Below are 22,287 nucleotides of genomic sequence, written 5' to 3'. Positions count from 1 at the left end.
GCCTTGGCATCTTCCGAAATGAAAAACCCAAGTGCAGGACATCAAGCAGGGATGGAAGCCCCCGAGCAGCTCTTGAGTTTCCTACTCCAGGGGAGTATACAAATAGTGCGGTGGGGATGAGATCCCCAGCATAATCTCTGCCTATTACAAAAAGGTGGGAGTTATCCATAATCTCTTGCAGTTTGAAGCTCGTTGCCCACTTGCAAAGTTGCTTCCTCAAAATAGTTTGTTGTGAAAGCGACTGCTTGTGAAGGCTCCTGGATTGGGGCTCAAAAGCGGAATCAATATGCTCCGTCCCATATTTGGGTAGAACAGATTGCCTGATTAAAAAAACACTTACAGCATTTTTCGGAGTATAAGACGCACCTTAGTTTTGGGGAAGGAAAATAGGGTGGGGGGGAATCCTGCCTACCAGGTATTCATCTGGCTAGTCCTTGGCCTGGTCAGCTTCAGCACATTAATTCGCTTGCTGGTTTTGAGGTTGGGGGTGATGGGGGCTGTCTGTCTAAAGCACAGCTGATATAAAAATAAAAAGTTTTACAAAAAAAATAAAATGAAGCACAGCTGATTGTCAGAGGGAGCAGCAATTAGAAAAGCAGGCAAAGCAGAGAAGATCAGTGTTTGGGCTGAAAAACAGCTTCAAAAGCACAGCTGTTCCTCTTTTTTTACAATTTTTTTATTTTTACTAAACAAATACACACATCTCATGCATCTCTTCCACAGTCATTACTTACATTCATATCAAATGTCAAAGTTCTTGATGAGTCTTACTTTCAACATATCATAGTTCTCATTTGACTGAAATTGTTTTAGTGTCCTTTTGCCCAGAATAATCCATAGTTAAAAACACAACCACCTAATGGCATTTCATTAATTATTACAGAGTCATCCAGTAGCTTTAAACCTTTACAACATATTCTAAACAAAAATTAGTTGACAAAATTTCTAAGCCCTTTCCCCCCACCACAAATCACTGTTTACAATTTGTGTCCAGGTTCCTTTTGTTATGGTAGTACGTACATACATACATACATACATACATACATACATACATACATACATACATACACACATACACACACACACACACACACACACATATATATATATATATATGTGTGTGTTTTTATTTGTGCTGATAAATAAATAAAGGGAGACTAGTATAGATCTATTTATATATATATATTTTATATATATATATATATATATATATATATATATATATATATATATATATATATATCTGTATCCCTTATCCTTATCATTCCATTGTTAGTTGTTATAATTAATATTGGTTAACAAAAATCCTTTACTGTTATACCTATTTTCTTCTCATCAAACCAACATATATGTATACCTTATTGCCCTTATCAATTATTTATTTAACATAACCATCTATAAGTTACTAAATTACTACTTACTAATTATAAAACTTAGTTAATTTTTTTGTTATCTACTTTCATATATCCAATAACATTACACCTTTATAACATATTCAAAGTAAGAATTAATTAATTAAATTTCTAAACCTTTTTTTCCCAAATCACTGTTTGCAATTTATATCCAAATTCCTTATATTAAACCAGTACATATATATGTTGTTAACTATATCTCTTATCATTTCATTATTATTGTTATCATTAATATTTGTTAACGAAATCATTTATTACTTATATCCAGCTTCCTCACCTCCAGCCAACATAGAAATTATACCTTGTTACCATTATCAACTATTTATTTAAGCAAGCAATCTAAAAATTACTAAATTCCTACTTACTGATCATCAAACAGCTATTTTTTTATTATCATTTTTCATATATGTTTCTGATAAAACTTTTCTCTTTAAAACCATTTTTTCTCTTTTTTCTTCTTTTGTGCCTTGAAATTTGGGGCAGAGCTCCGGACCATCGAATTCACCCCTCCAAACTCCCATTTTTTCGCTTTCAACCACTTTCATTTCAGAAATCAAATCATTAGTTTTCTTATCTTTGTGTTCATTTTTCTCTTCAGTTTTTGGAGCTCCATCTCCCTCATTTTTTTCTGGTATAAACTCTATCTTCTTGCCAATTCTCCAAGTTACCTCCAATAACTTTTGAATTGCATCCCAAATCTTTTGCAAAATTAAAGTTTCCTCTTCTGAAAATTGCTCCATGTTTCAAATTGAAAATTACTGCCGCTGATCCTCTGAGGGAGCTCCAGAGACTAAAGCAGGCAAAGCGGGGAAGGGGTAAGAGAAGGCAGCAGCTGTTCCGGGTAGCCATTTTGGGCACCACGCGTCGAGCATTTGGAGGCTGAAAACGCAATGAGCAGAGCCCAAAAACACAAGCCATTGTTGGTGGCAATCTCTTTTATTTCCTCTGGGAGGGGCCATTTACCTTCCACCTGTGGCCTTACTCCCAAGTCGACCCCTGTTCTTTAGCTGTTCCCTTTGTCTGGCAGCTCTGCACAGGGGTACACTTGGAATAGGCTCCAGCTGTTCTTCTGCCTCACTGATGCCTGAGTCTGAAGGCAGCTGATAACTGTCAGACGGCCCTGGCCCCCTCTCTGCCTCTGACACAGAGCCCTCATCTGAGCCTTCCCCAGACTCCAGGACTGGCCCATCTTCCTCCCCAACCTCCTCACCCTCCGAATCTGCTGCCAGATCCACTGGCTACTGGTGGCCCACAACAGTCCAAGGAATATTGGTTAAGAGACAAAAAGTTGTTTTGGCTCTAATATCTCCCCCCACCCCGCCAAAAAACAATATTTCCTTCATTTTAAATAACTGTAATTCCAAACTTCACTCAAGGGAGGATTTGAGGAAAGGACTTTAGAAAAAAATATGGGGCAGTCACCCTCTCCCTTTCCATGCCAGGGGACCAATTCAGACCCACAGCATCCCTATTCTGAACTGACACGCTCCAGAATTTGCCTTCTTTCTGATTTTTCTCTCTTCTTTTAGCTTGCAGTGGAATTTCATCCAGGCCAAAGCTGCTAAGGCCCTGAATCTAGCTTTGCAATGCAACAGGAGCCTGACCATCTTGGAGTAAGTTTTCATCTAAATTCAGATGAACCATTTTTGCAATGACTGGGGTGGGCGGGGTGGGTGGGAATCCACTTTTCTAAAATATCGGGATTGATGTAAACATGTGAGAATTGGGTTGCTGCAGGATACTTTGCGATGACTCTGCTTTAATTACATATTTACTATTTTTAATCTCTATATAAAAGGCAAGTAACACTCACTCAACACAAAATCTCCAGAACCATAAAGCCTACAAACTTGAAATTTGGCACGTATGTTCCTCTTGGCTTCTAGGTGCTTGCTAAGAAAGGATTTTTTGAAATGACCATCAGATCATTAGTGTATCTAATATGGTAATTAACACTCTCTGATGCTAAGGAGTTCTACTCCTCCTCCCTACCTGAAAAGAACTCTGTTCAACTGCCAGTTGCCTTATATTAACACGCTCTAATGCTAAGGAGTTAGAAATTCTACTCCCCCTCCCCACCTGAAATGAACTCTGTTCCAACTGCCAGTTGCCTCATATTCTGTTACCTCAGTTCAAACTGGCAAACATTCCACTCCTTCACTCAGGAGCGGTCTGGGGCTCCTTACAGTACTAAATGTCAGTACCTCACCAAAATGTCCATGCCTTCCACCTATGGAACTGCTTCCGAACTCAAGGCGGCGAGAGCAATATTCCCTTATGTGTTTCAATCACCAACCATCCCTGAGCCAACAGATTGTGAACCAAATTTCTCCTGTACAGCCTGATCACAAAGTTTCATCGCAAAGCACAGGTATCCAGCTAGCATTAAATATTACATATGCCATCAATGCCACATTCAAGCCTGCAACCATCTTTTCCACATTGAGAAAGCCTCATCTGGACCGAGTCAATACACCCAACCATAAACCAATGAAACAGGCAGGGGGTTGCACAGCATATTAATCCACAAAGCAAACTAGCCAAGGTTAAAACTCACCCAAGTTCAGCTTGGTGTGAAGGCAGCCATTAGAGCATGAATGAGTCTGGGTAACCGTCAACTAAGTTGGTGCTTCCACGTTGAATCCTCACCAAAGGCCTACGTTGAACAGAAATGAACAGAAGTGGATTTGATTTGGTTCAAAAGAATTTTTGGCTGGCCAGGTAGGTATATATGGACTCTCCCATACGCATACTTTATGCAAAAATAGTTTCCAGTCAACCCTCAACGTAGCGTTTTTTCCTCTAATCCAAAAGAAGTCATCGCCGCAATCTTCATCTGCTTCAAAACTGTTCTTCCATTGCGGGTATTATCAAACTTTTGAGCCTATAATAAGTCGAATCTCCACCACCCTTGAGCTGTGACGTAAACTAGTCCTTTGCATTTGAAAAAGTTTTTTTTTTAATTTCATATATCTAACCACAAGTATGCCATTACATTTAACCAAAGGTGATTTTGCATTATTCCGTATTATATCATTCCCTCTTGCCATCAACCCACAACAGCTATCATTTGCTCTTCTGCCTTCCATGCACTATATTATACCCGATTTCATTGCCGCCCTATCACCTCTCCCTCTCTTCTCCTCCCTACCTCCTTTCTTCCCTCTGCCATCCCTCTCTTCTCTACTTCCCCTTCCTCTCTCTCTCCTCTTTCCACTCCTTCTCTCTCTCCTACTTCTCCTCCCCCTTCTATTTCCCTCTCTCCTATCCCTTCTTCTTCCCTACCTCCTTTCTTCCCTCTGCCTTCCCTCTCTTCTCTACTTCCCCTTCCTGTGTCTCCTCTTTCCACTCCTTCTTTCTCTCCTACTTCTCCTCCCCCTTTTATTTCCCCCTCTCCTATCCCCTCTCTTCCTCCTTGCCTCTACTTTTCTCCTTTCCACTCTCTCCAATTAATTTGCATGGTGTATTTCAGCGTCTGAGCACACTTTATTTAATATTGCTGGTATTGATAATTACATTCCAATAAACATTTTGCATTTATTGTCTCTCAGTTTGCAAGAAAATGCCATTGGGGATGAAGGAACGGTTGCTTTGGCCTCTGCCCTACGGGTGAACTCAACGCTGGAAGCTCTTTAGTAAGTTTCTTTGCTACCTAGGAGGGCAGCACATCAGTTAAAAGAGAGGCAGGCGGAAGCATTGGGTGGATGAGATCAGCTCCTGATGGCCCAACTTCTGGGCTCAATTGTGATCTTAATTCAAGGACTCCTTGTATGTTTAATGGCTGTGTTGTGGCCCGCCAGCGGCCAGCAGAGCTAGCAGCAGACTCAGACAGTGAGGAGGTTGGGGAGGAACATGGGACAATCCTGGATTCTGGGGAAGGCTCTGATGAGGGCTCTGTGTTGGAGGCAGAGAGGGGGCCAGGGCCATCCAACAGTTATCAGCTGCCTTTGGAGTCGGAGATCAATAGGGCAGAAGAACAGCTGGAGCCTGTTCCCGAGGTACGCATGCACAGAGCTGCCAGGAGAAGGGAACAGTTAAAGAACATGGGCCGAGGTGGACAGTGAATGGCCCCTCCCATAGGGAATAAAGAGGAGCAAAAGGGGAGTGGAGTTTGCAGGAGACAAATAGTTTGCTTAATTGGTTCGTGAGTCTAAAAGACTTCTTGCCAAGTATAGCATTGCGTTTTGAAGATATCGGCTGGCAGCTCTCCAAGCCAGATAAGGAATTCACAGTAGCTTAATAAAAAGGGGTTTTGTAGGGACAAGGAGTCTGTTTCATGGTTGAGGTTAGAACAGGCTGATGATTTATCTGTTATTTTGTTATTTCCAACACCAGAAGAGTTTAATGAACTACAATTAGATTCCTTCTCTAAACTTGAGGTCATCAAATCCCAGAAAACTGGCAGTTCTTTTGTGAGTGGAAAAACATCACATTAAAATATTAGACTAGAATAGAATAACAGAGTTGGAAGGGACTTTAGAGGACTTCTATTCCAACCTCCTGCTTAGGCAGGAAACCCTACACAACTTCAGACAAGTCTAATTTAATTATCTATTGAATCTAATTCTATTATCTTTTGAATAGGGCTTTCATTTTCCGCAGGAATTTTATAAGTGAAAAGACCAGCCAGGAACAGTTTTGATCTCACAAGCTTCTCCTATGTGTTTCATCTTGTTTATATGGAAAGCAGAGAGGACAGAGGTCCAAATCATGTTGACATCAAAATTCAGAATCATGAACATTCTAACCTTTCCTTCTTTTGACCATTGATCCCACCTGAGTTCCTGGATGCTCTGGTGAAAGGTAGAACCTTGGTACTCTCTGATCTTGATTGTTTTCCTGAAGATGTTTCCTTACCCAACTAGGTAACATCATCAGTACTAGGGAGTTTGGGGTTTCCCCTTGTTTATATACAACAGCTTGACCCGGCATATCTCCACCAACCCGTGCTTCCTCATACTGACAACATTACCTAATTCGGTAATGCAACATCTTCAAACCAACCACCAAGCTCAGGGAACATCAAGGACCCTGAGCTACAAATCTTCTCTTATACTGAATTGGTGCTTTGCCAAATGGCAGGCTGGCATAGTTCGAGCCCTCTTAAAAGGTGCTGATCTGTTTGCAGCCTGCAGGTGGCAGCAATCGGGGTGAGTGGAGCCACAGCCTTGGCCGAAGCATTGGTCGTTAACAAGAACCTTGCCATCTTGGAGTAAGTAATCTCATGTTATTTCCCACGAGGGATATCGTCTTGTGTGAACAACGCAGGAACTAGAAAGGGGGAAATTATTACTGTATTTTTTGGAGTATAAGATGCACCTCCCCCCTCCCCCCCAAAAGAGGGTGAAAATTTGGGTGCTGAATGTAGCACCACCCACCCCCACCAGAGGCAAAAAACGGGAGGCATGGAGGCAGCAATGGTCTGTGGCAATCCCTGCAGCCTGGAACAGCTGATTGGGGGAGGATTGGATTGGATTGGATTGGATTTATTCGATTTGTAAGCCGCCCTATTCCCCGAAGGGACTCAGGGCGGCTGAACAAAAACCAAGGGAAGGGGAACAAATACGATCCACCCACCAATCCGTTGTGTTGAATCAGGCTACAATAAGTGCTGAAGCTGTCCTGGCTTGCTCAGGGTTTACAGCAGCAATCACATTCAGAAAGCACACACAAGTAACTGATTCAGCAGGATTCAAAATAATAATAATATACTGTTGTGGCCTGGCAGGAGCCGTTGGAGTTGCTGCCAGACTCTGACAGCGAGGGGTCTTATGAGTCGGCCTTGGAGGAGGTGGAGGACCCTGGACAGGGTGTCAACTCTGAGCAGGGTGAGGAGAGACTGGTTGGCCACCAGGTGGCGGCAGAACATTGGATCAGAGGGAGTGTTCAGGAAAACACTTGGAAGTTGTTTCAGGATGCACCCCGTTGAAAGGTTACTCAACGGAAGAAACAATTGCGTAATTGTAGGAGATGATTGTGCTTAGCTGATGCTGATTAAGATCCTCTCCTGATTATAAAAGGGACTGTTTGTGCCATGCCCTGGTTGCAGGAGTCAACGTACTCGTTCACATTAACGAATTAAGAGAAACCAACTTGGAGAAATAGGTTTGCTGTGAGAAGCCTGTTTGCAGTGCGACGTATGTTTATAGGACTTTTTGCCAGAGTGATTATCTCTTTGTTTATTTTGGGCTTGCAGTCAACAAGAGTCTGAACTGATTAAAACATTCTTTCGTATGTCTGTTTTGGCTTTCGTTCCTGGACGGAGAAGGGGGGGGGGGTCAAAACAATATACCATACAGGTTTTCCATGGTAGAAGTCAATACAAGCAAAACACAAGCAGTTTCACTTTCAGTTCTCGGCTAAGCCAGGCTCCATCCTGTCCCCTTGTTGCAAATTTCAGAGTCCATATAGCTCCCATTGGCTGACTTAGCTGCTCTGCCTATTTGTTGGCTGATCTGTTGACCATGTGTCAGCTGAACACCAGGGATGCTGGTAGGCAGAGGTAGAATTTTTCTTATTATTATTTTCCTCCCCAAAAACTAAGGTGCGTCTTATCCTCTGAAAAATACGGTAATTTCAATTTTAAAAGATTAAAAACGTTCATGGCAGGAGATATGTCCCGCCAGTGTGATCTTCGGTGTGCATGTTGGTCCGAGGGTGCGTGTTCGGTGTGCATGTTAGAGCCGAGGTGGCGCAGTGGTTAGAGTGCAGCACTGCAGGCTACTTCAGCTGACTGTTAGCTGCAGTTCAGCGGTTCTAATCTCACCGGCTGAAGGTTGACTCAGCCTTCCATCCTTCCGAGGTGGGTAAAATAAGGACCCAGATTGTTGGGGGCGATATGCTGACTCTGTAAACCTCTTAGAGAGGGCTGAAAGCCCTATGAAGCAGTATATAAGTCTAACTGCTATTGCTATTAGTGAAAAAGACAGAGAGTTGTTTGAATGGGTGCCGGCATTCACAGTTAATAGGGAGAGACCCCTATTTTTTTCCATAGGGTCTTTATTTCTAGCCAAACCAGTGCTCTAAACATCTCCAAACTTCCTTCGAATCTCCAGGCAACTCCTCGTGCTGTTCTAGCCAATGATGAAGTTGTTGAACATGAAGTTTCCATCTTTTTATTTGTGCTCTTTGAGGTGTAGTGACCATCTCCTTGACTCGATCTAAAAATCTGCTTGATTTCAATAAGGTGCAGAGTGGGAATGGGGGATTCTGCTCATATATCTCAGACCCTAGCACAGTGATGGCAAACCTTTCTGAATGCCCAAACCAGAATGCCTGTTTTTTGGCCATTTTTCCAGGCTGGTTTTGGCCAGAAAAGGACGCAGAAATCGGCACTTTTTCGGGCTCCAGCACCCGCAAAGACCAAAAACTGGCCAGTGTGCATGTGTGCGCTAGGGACCTGAAGAGCAATTGGCAATGGCGCGCATGCCCACAAAGGGCACTCATCACAGCCTTAACAGGTTGGCTGAGTCCATCTTCACCAATCTGCTGCTCACCCAAATGTGATGGGTTGCAGTTCCCATCATCCAACTGGGAATTGCTGAGATGGCTGAGCATTCCTTGGAAGTACCCTTAAGAAAGAACCAGGTTTCTCAACCTCAGCAAATTTTAAGGTGGGTGAGGAATCCTGGGAGTTGAAGTCTACGTATCTTAAAATTGCTGAGGCACACCACTAGAGTCTGTGCCAGCCTTGCCCAATTCAAGAGTTCGGTCTTAGAACCCTCTGAAAATCTCTGAAACCTATTTAGATTTCAGCTGTCCTAACTTCTCACAAGATTCATTTATTTATTCATTCATATATATTTAATGGTGTTTCTTGGATACCACCTGGGAACATTGGGGAAGGGGATCATTCCCTGCCTGGATTATGGGGATGGGGTCTCTCACTCTCCCTTTCTATCTCAGAGATGGGTGAATTGCTCCATCGAGCTGTAGCCTCCTCCTCCTCCTCCTCCTCCTCACGGTTCTTCCTTACTTCTGATTTCAGCCTTAGAGGAAACTCCATTGGTTTGATGGGAGCCAAAGCCATGGCCCACTCCTTGAAAGTTAACAGCACCCTCCGCAGATTGAAGTAAGTAGCACATGTGGGAAAGGCTGCTTGTGAAGAATACTTACTGTAGGCGAGGGGTGTCCAACCCTTGGCAACTTTAAAGAATTAGGGATTTCAACTTCCGGAATTCCAGAATTTTTAAGACTGATTGATGACTTGTGAGCTTCAACTCCCAGAATTCCCCACCAGCATGGCTGGCTGGGGAATTCTGGGTGATGAAGTCCACAAGTCTTCATATTGCCAAGGTTGATGTATGCTATTGCTCAAAATGGAAGCAACCTCTTCTGTATCTCAAAGAATTGGGCTTCCTAGCTTTGACGGCAAGTTTCAGCTACTTTAGGGTGTGTATCCTAAGAAAATGAGTTCCAGGTGTAGCGATAAAGGAAGAGACAGACATTGCTATTTCTGGAACTTAAAATATATTATCCATTTAGTTTTAATTAGCTTCTGTTAACATTGTGTAAAAACTACCATTGAAAAGACAAATCTCTCTTCAATGGTAGTTTTTACACTCTGACAATGGTAGCGGAGGCTAATGAAAGCTAAGTGGATAATACATTTTAAGTTCCGGAGATCGCAAAGTCTGTCTGTCTGTCTGTCTCCCTCTTTCTGTCTGGATGGTCTCCTGGGGTGAGCCGATAGACAGAGAAAGGAAGCAGTATGCTCCCTCCCATATTTGGGCATACCAAGGATTGTGACATAATACATACATACATACATACATACATACATGTTTGTATGTACGTATGTATGTATCTGTCTCTATATCTATATCTCTATATCTCTCTATATCTCTCTATCTCTCTATTTCTCTCTATATGTATTTATATCTATCTATCTATCTATCTATCTATCTATCTATCTATCTATCTATCTATCTATCTATCTATCTATCTACCTACCTACCTACCTACCTACCTACCTACCTACCTACCTACCTACCTACCTATCTATTCTATTCTATTAGGGACGCAGTGACTCTGGCTAAAGACACTGAACTTGTCGCTTGAAAGGCCAGCAGTTTGGCAGTTCGAATCCATAGCACTGCATAACGGAGTGAGCTCCCATTACTTGTCTCAGCTTCTGCGTGCGCCTTCGGCGTTTAGTCATGTGGCCACATGACCACGGAGTTGCCTTCGGACAGCGTTGGCTCTTTGGCTGTGAAACAGAGATGAATACCATCCCCTAGTGTCAGGAATGACTAGCACATATGTACAAGGGGAACCTTTACCTTTACCTATATATATTCTGCTTGGGTCAGACTGAAATGGTTTTGCATTTATTATCCAGACAAAGAAGCAGACAGAGCCTACTCTAACCAATAAGGTACCTATCATCTACATGAAACCGCTGGGCGAGATCATTCGGCGGCACGGGATAAAATACCATCAGTATGCGGACGATACCCAGCTGTATCTGTCCGCCCCGTGCCAACTCAATGAAGCGGTGGACGTGATGAACCAGGGACTCAAAGCCGTTAGGGACTGGATGAGGGCCAACAAACTCGTGCTCAACCCGGATAAGACCGAGTGGCTGTTGTGTTTCCCTCCCACTAATTTGGCAAATATTCCATCTCTCAGGCTGGGGGGGTCAAACATTATACCCCTCAGACAGGGTCCGCAACTTGGGAGTCCTCCTGGACCCACAGCTGACTTTCGAACACCATTTATCAGCTGTGACCAGGGGGGCATTTGCCCAGGTTCGCCTGGTGCACCAGTTGCGCCCCCACCTGAACCGGGAGGCTCTCACAACAGTCACTCGTGCCCTTGTGACCTCTAGGCTGGAGTACTGCAATGTGCTCTACATGGGGCTGCCCTTGAGGAGTATTCGGCGACTTCAGCTGGTCCAGAATGCAGCCGCGCGAGCGATTGTGGGTGCACCCCGTTTCACCCACGTAACACCTATCCTCCGCGAGCTGCACTGGCTACCTGTCGATCTCCGGATACGCTTCAAGGTGCTACTCGCCACCTATAAAGCCCTCCATGGTAGTGGGTCTGGGTACTTGAGAGACCGCCTACTGCCGATCACCTCCACACGACCCATTAGATCTCATCGTTTAGGCCTCCTCCGAGTTCCATCTGCTGGCCAATGCCGACTGGCCACCACGCGGAGGAGAGCCTTCTCGGTGGTAGCCCCGACCCAATGGAACGATCTCCCCGTGGAGATTCGTACCCTCACCACCCTCCAGACCTTCCGCACAGCCCTTAGAATCTGGCTATCCCGTCAGGCCTGGGGCTAAAAATTGTAACCCGCCCGAATGGTATGAATGTTGCGTTTTAATCATGTATTGTCTTATATGTAAAAGTTTGTCTTTCCCCCCCCCTTGGATTGTGAGCCGCCCTGAGTCCCCCCAGGGAAAAGGGCGGCATACAAATAAACAATTACAATTACAATCATCAGGAAGCTGTTACATTTGTAAAGTACAAGACTTATCAATATTTCAAGAGTGTCGTATCTTTGCTCCTAAACCAACTGGCTGCCTTGAAATGTCTTAAGCTTAAGGAAGTGCCTTAAGCTGAAAGAAAGACCTTAAGCTCAAGGAAATGCAAAACAGGACTGGTGCATTGGTGATTTTTTCAAACACGGCTTTAGAGTTGCATTAGACTTTCCTTCAGGCGTAAGTCTTGATCAGTTCTTAGTATTGGTTTGGTGCTCCTCAGGATCTTTCTTAGAAAATAAAGCTACGTGTCAGATCAAAGACTAAAACACAAATAGAAAATGGCGAGACATGGGTTCTCTCCGCATGCTGAGCAAGACCCAAACCATGTTAGAACTTCCTACCTGTGCATAGACAGAGCCAGATGTTTCCCGGTTCTCGTTCAGCCTCCAGGAGAACTCCTTGGGCATGGATGGGGCGATCTGCATTGCCACGGCACTGACAGGAAGACACAACCTCACCTACATCAAGTAAGTACCTTTGGTGAACTAGAACAGCCTTTCCCAAGGGGGTCCCTACTGGAGAGGTTGGTCCAGAAGCTCCAGAAGTAACTACTGCCATGCTTATGGTGAAGTGAAGGTCATGTGGAGTTAGGCTTTCTGAAATGATGGGTTTGGTCAAGATGGGGCAGAAGGGACTGAATGACAACCACCTTAAGCCAATGGCAGAAAGCAAGCACTGAAGGTACAACCCACTCCTCATTCCAACCTGATGCAATTGGATAGCTGGTCAATCTGACCTCAAGCGGAGTTTTTGTGTTGGAGTGGCCCCCTCTAAAGCTTCCTTCTTTTTTGTTTCTCCCACAGCTTACTGGGAAATAAAATCGGCGAGTCGGGAGCGAAGGTGATTTCCGAGGCCATCCGAGCAAAAAACCCTAGCTGCGTGGTAGAGATATAAAGCACCATTGGGACTACGTTGGAGGAAGAAGGTGGCGTTTCGCGTGCCTGGATGGACACCTTCCCTGTGCCCATTTGACTGAAGGCATGGTGAAAGGATGGGTGTCCTTGAAGGCCCGGGATAGACCTGAAGGGGAGATGCAGCCATGAAACTGAGATCAAAGAGAAGCCCGACTCACTCTCAACCAATCATGAGCATCCTTGATTTTTTGCTCTTGAGGAGGATGCTTGGATGAAACAGCATGACCAAAGCTGATTTGAGAGAGGCCGGTAGATTGATTTTGGAATTATGGTATTTTTTGGAGTATAAGATGCACCTTCCCCCCCCCCCCCCAAAAAAAGAGGGTGAAAATCTGGGTGTGTCTTATATTTTTTTATCGTTTTTGCCACCACCACCCTCCAGCCTCCAGGAGCACTCTACAAGCCTCCCAAAGCCTATGCATGCCCTGTTCTTTTGCAAAAAATGGGCCCATTTTCATGAAAAATGGGCAATTTTTTTGCTCCCCCCCCCCTGGAGCACTTTGCAGGCCTCTCAAACTCTCTGCATGTCCCATTTTTCACAAAAAAACGAGGCGTGCGGAGAGTTTGGAGAGTCTGCAGAGTGCAAACACAGTTTTTTTTAAAAATTGCCTCTTCAAAATCTTGGTGTATCTTACAGTCTGAAAAAGACGGTACGTTTTCTTGACTTTGTCAACTTCGCGCAAAGATAACAGAGTAAAGACAAGGGAGAGGAAGTGAAGAGCATTTACTGGCAAAATACAGGAACGTTACAGTCAAAATCAGAAGGAAAGAAGACGGTCATTGCCAATCTAAGAGTTGCGAATCAATGCATATGTCAGTACAGAACAAAGTTCACACTTCCTGGCTTGAGCAAAATGGTCTATCAAATGCTTCCATGAATCTGAAGAGAGACGCTTCTACAGACGGACCAGGGATGGGATTGTATATGATTAATTCAGTTAAAATAAACTCTTATTTTTCCTAGAGCTATTTTCCCTCTCCCTCTGATGAGAGTTTCCTCAATGGACCAACTTGGAATTGGATGGATCAATTAGCTTCAAGGACAAATGGGAGTTCAAACAACTGGAGAAGCTCAAAACCCTTCAGCTTCTTCTCCTCGGAGGGAGTTTTCTCCACTTAGCTCAACTGACAATTTTGCCTTGATCTTTTGACCAAAAAATAATAAATATTATTTTTCATCTGTCCCAGACAGTTGGCTTCTTGAGGGCTCAACTGCAATCTGTAAAGTAGAGACAAATTCAGGCTCATCCTAAGTCATCCTAAACTGCTCTTTGATACAAAATTTTGTTTCTAGACTGTTTCTAGAAGGGACTTCCATGGTGTGTGTGTGTGTGTTGCATTTGTGCTGATAAGGCAACAAGGCAACATAAAAAACTGGCTGTCTGCCTGGATGGCTCCTAGGGTGAGCCGATAAACAGAAAAGGGAAGCAGTATGCTCCCTCCCATATTTAGGTATACCAGGGTTTGTGACACAATACATATATATATCTCATCACTCTCTTGGACAGCTTGCCCTGCCTCAACATAGCCTCATCACACAGATAAGTCATGGGCAAGTTGTCATTCGTCATCCCGGTTGAGGTTCCTCAGAAATCATTATCGCTCTCCTCCAGTGGCTCCGGCTTCCTGACCCTCCGATTGGCCTTGGTGGGGGAGATGTCCATGCTGTCATCTTCCAAATCATCATCGTCATCATCGTCATCATCATCCAGGTCAATTTCACTTTCCTCTGAGTCTTCCTGTAGGAAAAAGTGTGCTTGGTTATCTGATATTTAAAAAAATACACACCCTGGTCTTGAAGAATTAATATAGATAATATTTATCCATTAAGAATGAATAAACACAGTTGCTACCCAGTTAAATAATCTATGGTCGCTTTAGTTTATTGGGAATAAAAGCTGCAATTTTAAGGAATGTAGTGCTCTGTTGATGTGTTTGAGAGAGACACAGCGAGGCCTGGAGGAGGATCCTTGTCCCCTCTAAGGTAACCTTGCCATCCTCTGAAAATTACAGTTCTACGGGGAAGTACAATGGAAAAAAGGAAGCTTTTGATGGGAAAGAAACAGATTTATACTGCCAAACTTGTCTTTCCATTTTTTTAAAAAAAAAACAGAAACAAGAATATTACACTTCCTGATTCTCACATCCTCTAGTACAAGGGTGTCAAACTTGATTTTATTGAGGGCCGCATCAGGGTTGTGCTTGACCTTGGGGATCATGTGGGGGCGTGGCCAGCTTGTGTCAGGGGCACCTGTGTTGGCTCGAGCACTCTGCCAGCAAAAATGGAGCTCCATTTTCACTGGCAGAGGGCTGCACGAGGCTGGAGCAGCCAAAAATGGCTCCATTTTCACTGGCAGAGGCACCTCGGGAGGATCCTTCACTGTTCCCAGGGTGGCCCCAAGGGCCAGATCTAAGGATTCCGCGGGCCAGGTTTGGCCCACGGGGCCTTGAGTTTTGACACCCCTGGCTCTAGTGGGTTTCACCAAAACACAATTGAAACCTTAATAGGTTGCGACAACCCAGGAAAATTAGGGCTAAATATGGTTTGACAAAAGTACTCCCGAGAAAGTACACTTGCTTCTTAGTTCTGGGATGACTTCCTTTCATGAGCCCCAGTGGCACAGTGATTAGAGTGCAGTACTGCAGGCTATTTATGATGCCTGCTGGTTGCCTGCAATTTGGCAGTTCAAATCTCACCAGACTCAAGGTTGACTCAGCCTTCTATCCTTCTGAGGTGGATTAAAACGAGGAGCCAGATTGTTGGGGGCAAGAGGCTGACTCTAAACTGCGCTGTAGAGGGCTGTAAAGCACTGTGAAGTGGTATATAAATCTAAGTGCTATTGCTCTTTTCCCCTTCCTTCCTTCCTTCCTTCCTTCCCTCCCTCCCTCCCTCCCTCCCTTGGTGCACAGTGGTTAGAATGCAGCATTTCAGGCTAACTGACCATTGCCAGCAGTTCAATCCTGACCGGCTCAAGGTTTATTCAGCCGAGGTGGGTAAAATGAGGACCCAGATTGTTGTGGGCAAGAGGCTGACTCTGTAAACTGCTTAGAGAAGGCTGGGAAGCACTGTGAAGCGGTGTAAAAGTCTAAGGGCTATTGCTATTAGATCAAAGTGTCTCAATCTTGGTGAGCTGAAGATGGATGGACTTCAACTCCCAGAAGTCCACCCATCTTCAGCTCACCAAGATTGAGACACTTTGATTTAATAGCAATAGCATTCGATCAATAGATCTAATAGCAACAGAATTCTGAGAGTTGAAGTCCACTCATCTTGCAAGTTTGCCAAGGTTGAAACACACTGCATTCGATCCAAACCCACCACCACCACTACCTCCCTTGCTGGTGGTCTCCAGACACAAGGTGAAGTTGGGGAGAAGCTGCTGTGGCTGTCCTCCATCCCTAGCAGATGGCATGCCAGCTCTCGCGTCTTACCTTCATCCCTGTCCTCCCATCGCCAAGGGCTTCTGATGGTGAGCCAGGACCCCAGGAGCAGAGAAGAGAGGCAAGGGGTATTGTGGGCAAGGGAGGAGGAGGAGGAGGCGGCACAGGGTGTTTGGCGGGTCGGAGAGACAACGCACCTTCGCCTTGGCTCGGGAAGCTTTGCGCATTTTGGTTCGGGCTTGGGCTGCCCCGATCTTTGGGAGCAGCAGAATGCGAGGCCACGCAAGATGGAGGTAGGAAGAAATTAAGAGGAACGACACCAGAGAGGGTTAAAAAAAAGTGTGAGTGCAAAAGGCAGCAAATAGAAAAGAGAATTCACATCCGAACAAGGCGGGAGGAGACAGCTTTAGCAGAGTGATTGGCTCAAGCAGGACGGGACCAAGCTCTAGAGCCTCTTCCCTAGGCCTTTCTCCCCTCCTCCACTCCACTTCCCATTCTCCCTTCATCTCTCCCACCTCCACTTTTGCTGGCAGAGGCACCTCGGCTGATCATTTGCTGTTCCCAGGGAGGTCCCGTGGGCCAGATCTTAGCATCCCAGGGGCCGGATCCAGCCCCAGAATCTTGAGTTTGAGACCCCTGCTTTCTGCAGAGTCTGCTATTTGTGGGTAGTTGCTGATTTTACAGACCTGTGCTTGCTAAGCAAAGTGGCGAACCGCAGCCAATTCTACGAATATTTTTTTTGCCATGCTTGTTAAATGAATCACTGCAGTTTTTAAGTGAATCAGGCAATCGTTAAGCAGATCTGGCTTCCCCCATTGACTGCTTCTCGGTGATGAAGGGAATAGAATAGAATAATACAGTTGGAAGGGACCATGGAGGTTTTCTAGTAAAACCCCCTGCCTAGGGAGGAAACCCTACACCACTTCAGACAAATGGATATCCAATATCTTCTTAAAGACTTCCAGTGTTGGGGCATTCACAGTTGTTCCACTGATTAATTGTTCTGTCAGGAAATTTCTCCTTAGTTCTAAGTTGCTTCTCTCCTTGATTAGTTTCCATCCATTGCTCCTTGTCCTGCCTTCAGGTGCTTTGGAGAATAGCTTGACTCCCTCTTCTTTGCGGCAACCCCTGAGATATTGGAAGACTGCTATCATGTCTCCCCTGGTCCTTCTTTTCATCAAACTAGACATGCCCAGTTCCTGTAACCATTCTTCATATGTTTTAGCCTCCAGTCCCCTAATCATCTTTGTTGGTCTTCTCTGCACTCTTTCCAGAGTCTCCACATCATTTATACATCGTGGTGACCAAAACTGGATGCCATATTCCAAGTGTGGCCTTACCAAGGCATTATAAAGTGGTATTAACACTTCACGTGACCTTGATTGTATCCCTCTGTTTATTCATCCTGGAACTGTGTTGGCTTTTTTGGCAGCTGCTGCACACGGCTGGCTCACATTTAAACTTTGGAGTATTGCAACCGTCACAAATACTTGTTGGTTGCCAAGTGCCTGAATTCGGATCTTGTGACCACAGAGATGGAGCGATGGTTTTAAGTGGGAGGACTGGATGTAAGTCCCTTTTTTTTAGTGCTGTTGTAACTGTGAACAGCCGCTAATGGATTGGTTGCAAGGACTTTCCGTATTGTAGAGCAGCCAATGATAAGGGCCATGTTTCTCATTTCTATTCACATTGGAGTCAAAAGGGCATCTTATACAAATATAAATTGGTATAAATATAAAAATTCAGCCCAATCCTGAATGCCCGGAGCAAAATAAAAGCCATGGGACTAAGGAGTAAATTGCAAAATTTAAGTATTAAAATAAATTCAGGCCCATGCTATTAATTCTGGGAAATAGGTAGTTAGTGGTCTTTGAAGATATTATACTGCAAAAGCAGTTTATTCTCAGTATTCATGAGCACTTTTAATCAGAGCGAATTATATAAATCATCCAAAAGTTCATTCACAATCCCAGATGCTTTTAGTATGCGGAACACACGTTTATTTTGAGTAGACAGGTAGTCCTCGACTTACGACCACAATTGAGCCCAACCTTTCTGTTGTTAAGCGAGACATTTTTTTTCAAGGAGCGTCGCCCCATTTTACAACCTTTCTTGTCACGGTTGTTAAGTGGCTCGCTGCTGTCGTTAGAGTAGTAACACGATTGTTAAGTGAATCTGGCTACCCCCATGGACTTCGCTTATCAGAAGGTTGCAACGGGGGAACGCGTGACCCTGGGACGCTGCAGCCATCATAAATATGAACCGGTTGCCAAGCCTCTGCACAAGTCGTAACTGTGAACAACGGCCATCAGTCACCTTCATCAGTGCCGTTGTAACTTTGAACGGTCACTAAGCGAATCGTTGTAAGTTGAGGACTACTGTGCTATACAGATGAAGCATCAGCTACAGAAATCATAAGATTTATAGTGGAACACACTGTCTTCAGATTATTCGCAATCCTAGTTTACCCTCCCCAGCCTCTGATTTAAATAAGAAGGTTCAACCTTGCCCAATTTAAGTAATTAATGAATCCAATTTAGAAACCACCCACCTGCCTTAAAGAGGGACTCGGTGGGTGTACAAATAAAACAGTCAAACATAAAAACAACTACCATATTTTTCGGACTATAAGACGCACCGGTGTATAAGGCGCACCAAGATTTCGAAGAGGTAAGTAAGAAAAAAATGTTTTGGCCTCTCTGGCCCCCAGGAGCACTTCGCAGGCTTCAGCAGGGCTGGGGGAAGGCAAAAACGGGGGCATTTCCCCCTTCCCCCAGTCCTGGGGAAGCCTGCAGAGTCCTTCTGGGGGCTGAAAGGGGGGGGAACGCCTCCATTTTTGCGAAAAATGGCTTCGAGAGACCAAAAATGGCTGTATTCATTGTATAAGATGCACCAACATTTCCACACTCTTTGAGGGGAGGGGAGAAGGTGCGTCTTATAGTCCGAAAAATACGGTATATACATTTTAAACAAGAGACACTGAAAAGCCAACATTCAAAAGTTCATTAAATAATGGTTACTTTAAACCCGGTAGTAACTATGTGCATAAGATTTTAAATGGGTTTTGGTTTAAGGATAAATAAACGCAAAACTGCAGTGGTGGGAAATGAGCGGAAACCTTTTCCCGCTTTCCTTCACACAGGGAAACCATTAAAATAACCTTTGCTTCTAATTTGCAAAAAAAAAAAAAATGCATGTGAACTTATGTTTCAACATTAGCGTGGGATTTCAGCCACAGCCACGACTTACCTCGTCCTCCGTGTCACCCCCGTGCATGGTTCCAACAAGCCGCTTGCTCGGCCGCCCTGAAACACACAATTATTTGTCAGGAAGTGTAACGAAAATATTAAGCCAAGCTCCGGCAGGACCATCGATAAATAAACAGGTACCGCAGGTGGCGTGCAGAGCCCTCTCTGCAGGCGTGCCAGGCATCGCCCCAGCTCAGCTCCACTGGCCATGTGCATGCGCCTCCCTCCGGCCAGCTTGTCTTGAGGTCTCTGCCGCGCATCCATAGGGGGTGGGTGAGGCGCATGCACTGGGGGGTGCTTGCATTTTCATTTTGCGGCCTCATGCCCCGTTTTGAGCCAAGGTGGCGCAGTGGTTAAATGCAGCACTGCAGGCTACTGCTAGATCAGCAGGTCAGCGGTTCAAATCTCACCGGCTCAGGGTTGACTCAGCCTTCCATCCTTCCGAGGTGGGTAAAATGAGGACCCAGATTGTTGGGGGCAATATGCTGACTCTCTGTAAACCGCTTAGAGAGGCCTGGAAGGCCTATGAAGCGGTATATAAGTCTACTGCTATTGCTATTGCTATTGCTATTTGGCTTCCAGGTTGGTGCAGGAGGCCTTCCAAGTTCAAAATGGGGCGTGGGGGGGCACACCCATGCATGCACAGGGGGCGTGCGCGCATGCGCGGGGAGGCTCCATTGCATTATGGGTATGGGCACGTGACAACAAAAAGGTTAGCCATCACTGACATAGATGTTTCCATCGTCAGTAGAGCTATCCAAGGTAGAAATGTTCACACCTGTCAGAATGGGCCCTTTTTTGGTGGGATTCTGCCCCTCCAAAGGAGCACCTTTTCCTTTGGCTCAGGTTGAATTTGGTAAGATGGGCTTAAACTGAAGGAAACTGACTTGGTCTAAGACTGTTGGTCGTCTACTTTCAAAAAGTTTTCACTGTTAGCATCTGAGGTTGTGGGTCCTTCCACCAGGAAACAGGGAATGGGTGTTTTATTCCTGAACAGTTGTTGGTGGGGGGAGCATGTGAAAGAATGCTACAGGTTTTACACACACACACACACACACACACACACACACACACACACACACACACCAGCTTTGGGGTGAGAAAGATGCTCAAGAATATCTTGGCTTAACTCTTCTTGACCTAAGAGAAAAAGAAACTGTGGAGCCCTTGATGTTCTCTGAACTCGCAGGCGTGTCATTACCCAACTAGGTAACATCATCCATGCAGGAAGGGAATGCATCAAACTTGTATATTAACAGAGAGGAAACCCCCATAGCTTTCTAACACTGATGATATTACGTAGCTGGGTAATGAAACGTCCTCATGAAAACAACCCAGCTCAGAGAGCACCAAGGACACCACAGTTCAACCCCGAGCAACAAATATTCTTTTCTATTGAAACAAGAATCTGCCGGCTTTCCAAAATACGGTCACTGTCGCCTCTATAATAATAAATAAAGAGTTTTATCGTATTTCTTGTAGAGTTTGTTTTCCTGGCTCGTTCTCAAAAGGCTGACAGCAAAGCACACATTTTTAATCCCTGTAAATTCTCTTCCTTTTGGATTTCATCTGGAATTTGGAGAAAGGCCAGCTGTGTCTAAAATCACCTCTGGAATAAGGCACTCTTTAGCATTTAAAATCTGGAAACCCTTTCTTTTTTTTACGCTGGTACAAACTGACATTGCTTTATCTGTTCAAAACCATTTTTTGAAAGCCGTTTGGGAAGGGGACAGAGGAGCAGATGGACCCACCGTGCATCAGCATCTCCATGGCTGTGTGTTGCTTGATCAGCTGCCGGTCTTCCAGGTCACTGTCCGATCCTTCATCCTCATGGATCTCCATGTCTGAGTCATCGTGACCTGCATAAAAACGAGAATCCCTTCGAGTTCAAAACATATGAAGAACGGTTGTAGGAACTGGGCATGGCTAGTCTAGGGAAGAGAAGGACAAGGGGAGACAGGAGAGCAGCCTTCCAATATTTGAGGGGCTGCCACAGAGAGGATGGGGACTCAAGCTATTTTCCAAAGCACCCAAAGGCCAGACAAGGAACAATGGATGGAAACTGATCAAGGAGAGATTCAACCTGGAAATAAGGAGACATTTTCTGACAGTGAGAACAATCAACCCACAGAATGTTCAGAAGTTGTGGGAGTTTCGTCACTGAAGGCTTTCAAGAAGAGACTGGACTGTCATCTGTCAGAAATGGTGGAGGGTCTCCAGCTTGGGCGGGTATGTGTGTGTTGGACTAGATGACCCACAAGGTCCCTTCCAACTCTGTTAGTATGCAAAGGATACTGAGACTCTAGAAAGAGTGCAGAGAAGAGCAACCAGGGTGATGAGGGGAGTGGAGGCTGAAACATACGATGAACAGTTGCGGGAACTGGGCGTGGCTAGTCTAGGGAAGAGAAGGACCAGGGAGACAGGAGAGCATCTTCCAATATTTGAGGGGCTGCCACAGAGAGGATGGGGGCTCAAGCTATTTTCCAAAGCACCCGAAGGTCAGACAAGGAATAATGGATGGAAACTGATGAAGGAGAGATTCAATCTGGAAATAAGGAGAAATTATTTGACAGTGAGAGCAATCAACCCATGGAACGTTTAGAAGTTGTGGGAGCTTCATCACTGGAAGCTTTCAAGAAGACACTGAACTGCCATCTGTCAGAAATGGTGTAGGGTCTCCTGCTTGGGCAGGGGGCTGGACTAGATGTCCCACAAGGCCCCTTCCAACTCTGCTAATGTGTTAAAGTTATTATCTGCCAGAGAGGCAGGATGAGGGTGTCACCCTTTGAAAGAACAAAAGAGACTGTCAGGCCACTAAGAGGCTGCTGCGCGGTGATAAGGA

At 44.9% G+C, this 22,287-nt stretch overlaps 2 protein-coding genes across 3 annotated transcripts in view; one reads left to right on the top strand and one right to left on the bottom strand.

Annotated features, from left to right (window-relative positions):
* The window catches only part of NLRC3 (NLR family CARD domain containing 3), a 36,900-nt gene extending 23,666 nt beyond the window's left edge, over positions 1 to 13,234 (top strand). Inside the window, 6 exon segments of the mRNA XM_032231029.1 lie at positions 2,942 to 3,025; positions 4,964 to 5,047; positions 6,541 to 6,624; positions 9,400 to 9,483; positions 12,286 to 12,369; positions 12,706 to 13,234. Coding sequence (XP_032086920.1) covers positions 2,942 to 3,025; positions 4,964 to 5,047; positions 6,541 to 6,624; positions 9,400 to 9,483; positions 12,286 to 12,369; positions 12,706 to 12,796 — 511 coding nt within the window. The 3' untranslated portion in view covers positions 12,797 to 13,234.
* A 1,051-nt stretch (positions 13,235 to 14,285) lies between these two features.
* Positions 14,286 to 22,287, bottom strand: part of CLUAP1 (clusterin associated protein 1) — a 57,584-nt gene continuing 49,582 nt past the window's right edge. Inside the window, exons 10-13 of one of the 2 annotated variants that reach the window (XM_032231233.1) lie at positions 21,197 to 21,304; positions 19,447 to 19,502; positions 16,395 to 16,451; positions 14,286 to 14,555 (exon numbers count right to left, since the gene is read on the bottom strand). In XM_032231233.1, coding sequence (XP_032087124.1) covers positions 14,403 to 14,555; positions 16,395 to 16,451; positions 19,447 to 19,502; positions 21,197 to 21,304 — 374 coding nt within the window. In that variant the 3' untranslated portion in view covers positions 14,286 to 14,402. The remainder of the gene's footprint in view (positions 14,556 to 16,394; positions 16,452 to 19,446; positions 19,503 to 21,196; positions 21,305 to 22,287) is intronic. The other variant, XM_032231232.1, reaches the window with a different exon arrangement.

Source organism: Thamnophis elegans, chromosome 14 (genome assembly GCF_009769535.1).
Source record: "Thamnophis elegans isolate rThaEle1 chromosome 14, rThaEle1.pri, whole genome shotgun sequence".
NCBI classification, from domain to species: domain Eukaryota; kingdom Metazoa; phylum Chordata; class Lepidosauria; order Squamata; family Colubridae; genus Thamnophis; species Thamnophis elegans.
Note: the sequence above shows the minus strand (reverse complement) of the source record. Positions and strands in the feature narration are given on the sequence as shown.